Genomic DNA, 4363 nt, shown 5'->3' on the forward strand with positions numbered 1-4363 from the left:
CTGTCATTGTTTAATCAGAAGATACAGAACAAAATACAGAAAATACATAATATTATGGAAGTAAAGATAGCCTTTTGTGGTTCATGGGTCAAAGTAGTTGACGTTTGACAAAATTGACATTGTTGCCTTTTGGTTATTGGTTCACACTGCCCAATTACAAGTGGACAAAATATTATAAATATGTGGTGCCAACCCCGGCTATTCTTCTCAGGTAGCTCTTTTTCCTCACCCTGATTTAAATGTAGCCGTTATTTGTATTTCCATTTTTATTAGCCTATTCTCAAAGGAACCTCCGTTGTGGTGCCACACTTGGTTGCTAGGATATCTATGACGCAACTGCAAAGCGTCTATGGGAGGTTAGGGTGTGTGGGTGACGTCATCACAACACGTAGCATCACCGAGCGTTGTGCACAAAGCGTATGAAGAACATCTAAGCCATTTATATCCACAAGCACACACTCACAGACTCCCACACTTGCTTTCTCTCTCTCTGTATCTCATGCCAGCACACACACTCATACACACATCAGTTTTACAGCAGGTGTACGTGTTGATCAAGTCCCAAGGCTGATACTGGACCTCCAAGTGGATACAAGGCATCCTCACAAATTGTGGCATCTGTCCGCTCCAACTGTGTGAGATCAAACAGCCTGAGGCTCTAGAGGTGAGCTGTCCATGGAAAATGTCTCTCAGTGGCCACCATAACTTTTCATAATTGGACAGACAATGACTTATCATAACACCTGGAGCAAGAGCAAAAACACTAAAAACGTAATATTTATTATTCAGCATGACCATGGAAGTAAACAAAAAACAATAAGACACTCCTTGCTTGCAAAATGTTTTTTTTTTCCAAGTCTGTTGGGCATACATCAATATAAACATCAGACAGTGCAAGAAAATGAATGCCATGGCTACTATGATGTTCACTGTCTGCACATGTTTCTTTATGTATGTGCATCAGAAGCCTTATTAAGTAAGTTTTGTTTCTGCCATTAAGGATGCCATCTTTTATCTAATCTAATCATATTATAACCAGACTATTATAAACAGTATATCTAGGTGGTAAAGCCCAATAAACTCAAAGGAAGGCATTGACGTTTCATCTTAGACTGGGCACTGACTCATCCCAAGCAGACAGTGTTTGGTCAGCTCAGCCAGTCTTGTGAGTCCTCTTTGTGTTTTGATTCAGATGACTAGAGAGATGAGTGATAATGCTTTTGGCTGTAGGGCCCTGACGTATGAGACAAACATAGACACAGGACGGATGTTTAGGCTGGTTTACCAGGAGCACGCACGCTTGACCACATGATCACACACAAACACACACACATATATATGCCATTCCTAACATAAGAACTAGAGACACTTGGAAGCTCAAGAAAGAAGAAAATATCATTATTTACAAGCAAGCGCAATGAGCAGTGACTGATCACATGACCTCTTCTATTTTTGTATTATTAAGCACTATTTTGTCTATATCAATATTGGCTTTATGGCATCAAACAATACAATTTGGACATCTGGATAACAACCTTATAAACAGTACTACTAATAAAATGTGAATGAAAGGATGAATGGAAATGGAAAAGTGGTAGTGAAATGTTGATGATATGATAATAATAAGACAGTAATTACACCACCTTTAAAAAAAAGTAAAGTAAACACGGAAATGCATCTTATTTTCCATCTAGGGGGAAATTTGTGCTGCTGCTGTTTAAAAAAAAAAAATGCACACCAGTCGGTTCTCAAACAGATCTCATCAATAAATGTCACTGACACCAGCACAAACCAGTCTACCTTGTATTTGGGAGAACAAAAAACATGCCTTAACAGTTGCTATATTATTTTAAGAAGAAGTCCGAGATGTTTCTGAAGAAGCGTTCCCAGCGACTCTTCCTAGAAAGCCTTAAGCGGTAGGACTCCTTCCACCGTCAGAGCTGTCCACAGCGGACAGCTTATCTTGGATTTCAAGTATACAGGCAGGTCTCCAAACCAAGCTGTGATACCCACTGTGTCTAATAATGCTTTCTATTACAGCAGGATAAAAAAAGCAATGTGTACTTCATCCAACTTCTAAAAACTCCTTGTGTATGTAAGAAGTACCCATCTCTGCTGTTGCCTGAAGCAGATGCTTTTTACTTGGACACTTTAGCTCAGTGGGTTGTCAGTATGCACTCCCACATACGTACAGGTGGAGACATGGGAGATGGCTTCATTGTGAATGACTGGAGGCCTGTAATCATTATTTACAGCTTTGTGATCATACATCATGTCTTTGTTGATTTAACATTCATTTTACTCTAGACAGTTGACGCTGTCAGGGGGAATAAGGGTAATGAACAGCTACAATTAACTTGCACAAAACTGAAATGCCTGTTTTCAGCATTTCATATGCAAACATATCTTCCCAAATGGTAGTCTGAGGTCAGGTGGTCAAATTAACTAAAAAAAGAAAAAGCAAGTGATGTGCTGGGGGAGGATAAAATCCTTTTTTACAACCTGGCAACACAAGATTTACTCTTAATACTGGCTTAGTGATCTATAAAGGATTAGTAAATGATTAATAAAGGCATTATATACTTAACTCACATGCACACATTAGCAAGTGAGAAAATACCAATAAATTCACAGCGGTATTTGTCTGTCCTCTCATGCATATGGTGTGTGATTATTCCATGTCATGCCTCTACCAACAAATATGCACTGCTGCGCCCCGTACTGGTTAGTTAAGGTCCGCAACTATTCACAACGTTAAGTGTTGACCATTCATCACTCCTTTCCTTGACACAACCTCCATTACTCCCCATCTCCTCTTCAGTCTAATGGCTTCCGCAGAATGCCCATAATGCATCAGCCAATAAGGCTGCCAATGTGCAGCAACACACCACCTCCGGTCATTATGGCACGGCCTGATTGTTCATTTGTTGCACTTTCCAACAGGGCTCTACTTAAGCATATTTTTAACAAAAAGAATTATGGGCGTGAGTGCTCTTTTTTCTCTTTGTGGAGAGTTCAGTTCGGTGTCAAGGCAGAAGGTTTAAGACACTAGAAAGTGGAACCAAGCAAGATAACTGTTGCAATGCTGATTTCAGGGTCAGAAAAATAATAAGATCCAAAGAAACGAGATATTACATGATAGCTAAAAAAGCAGATACCAAAAGGGATTAGAACATGAAAGAGATATATTAAAGGCATTAAAACGTATTTAAAAAAGTCATAAAAGCTAGAGTGTGAGCTGATTAATAAAAGAACAGCTCACTTACTTGCAGAGGGTGTTTCAGCATGGACAGGAGGTGTGGAGGGGATGAAGGAGGGGAAGAAGAAGGATCGCAGAGATCGTTCGGTGTGGAAAGGTGAGCGCTGCGTGGGCAGATTCTCACAGCTGCCCACACTGCTGTGGATCTTAAGGTTCAAGGGCTTGGTCTTCTTCTTGGCTCTGAGAGAAACAAGACAATAACAAAAAAAATTGATTGACAGATTAGAGGTATACATAACAGGTAAAAAAAAAAAACCTAATGGCATTAAATATACATTTATTGTATTTAAATGTACCTGGCTGCTATGACGACCCAATTTCCCTTTTGGGATTAATAAAGTCTATCTAATCTAATCTAATCTAATATGTGCACTGACACAGTCAAAATGAGCTCTAAACAACTGCAGGATAGTTTCTGCTTATACCAGTATTATTCTCTCCACCCACACATACTGTATACCCCACAGCTGAATGCAACAAGTTCACACTAGCTCTTGGGTGGGTATGAAAGTCACTCTGGTGCAGGGCCAGAGAAAGGAGAGTCAATTACATAGTTGCAAAATAACTCCTAGAAAGCATTGAACAAAGGTTTTAAGATTATCCTACAATGGATTTCTTTATTTATTTTGTATGAAAATCTTGCATTTATGTGCTTGTTCAAAGTCCCCCTACTGCAGATATCTTATGTAACGTGGCCGGTTTACCAAACAGTACAATACATATACGTGCAAATCCACACTACAAAACCACTACAATGTTTTATTACAAACACAGAAAACAAACAGTGTAAGCGTAAGTACGGTGCACTGTAACTACATAAATTAGGGATAAAGTGATCATGATACTGTATTTGTGGTTGGGTGTCATGTTAAGCTGACAACAGCTACTGGCAAAACAAACTGCTGACAGGATGAGAAAAGTATGCAGGATACAGTGACAGAAGATCTGCCAAAGAAAAAGGAAAGACAGCTAATCTGAAATGAAATGTCACACCTCATTTGATACATTGTTATGTATTAGTAAGCTTTTCTTTGATGGATTTAATGTTTGTAATCCAGTGTTACAAAACATTGACGAAACATTACTGTCAGTTTTACTAATTGT

General features: G+C 39.1%; 1 protein-coding gene across 1 annotated transcript in view; it reads right to left on the reverse strand.

The window, feature by feature from the left end:
- ksr2 (kinase suppressor of ras 2) overlaps positions 1–4363 on the reverse strand; it is an 82669-nt gene that overhangs the window by 31017 nt on the left and 47289 nt on the right. Inside the window, exon 6 of the mRNA XM_035658860.1 lies at positions 3267–3439. Within this exon, the coding sequence (XP_035514753.1) occupies positions 3267–3439 (173 nt within the window). The remainder of the gene's footprint in view (positions 1–3266; positions 3440–4363) is intronic.

The sequence above is a fragment of the Morone saxatilis genome, unplaced genomic scaffold (assembly GCF_004916995.1).
Source record: "Morone saxatilis isolate NCDOM2014 unplaced genomic scaffold, NCSU_SB_2.0 Contig16, whole genome shotgun sequence".
Lineage (NCBI taxonomy): Eukaryota > Metazoa > Chordata > Actinopteri > Moronidae > Morone > Morone saxatilis.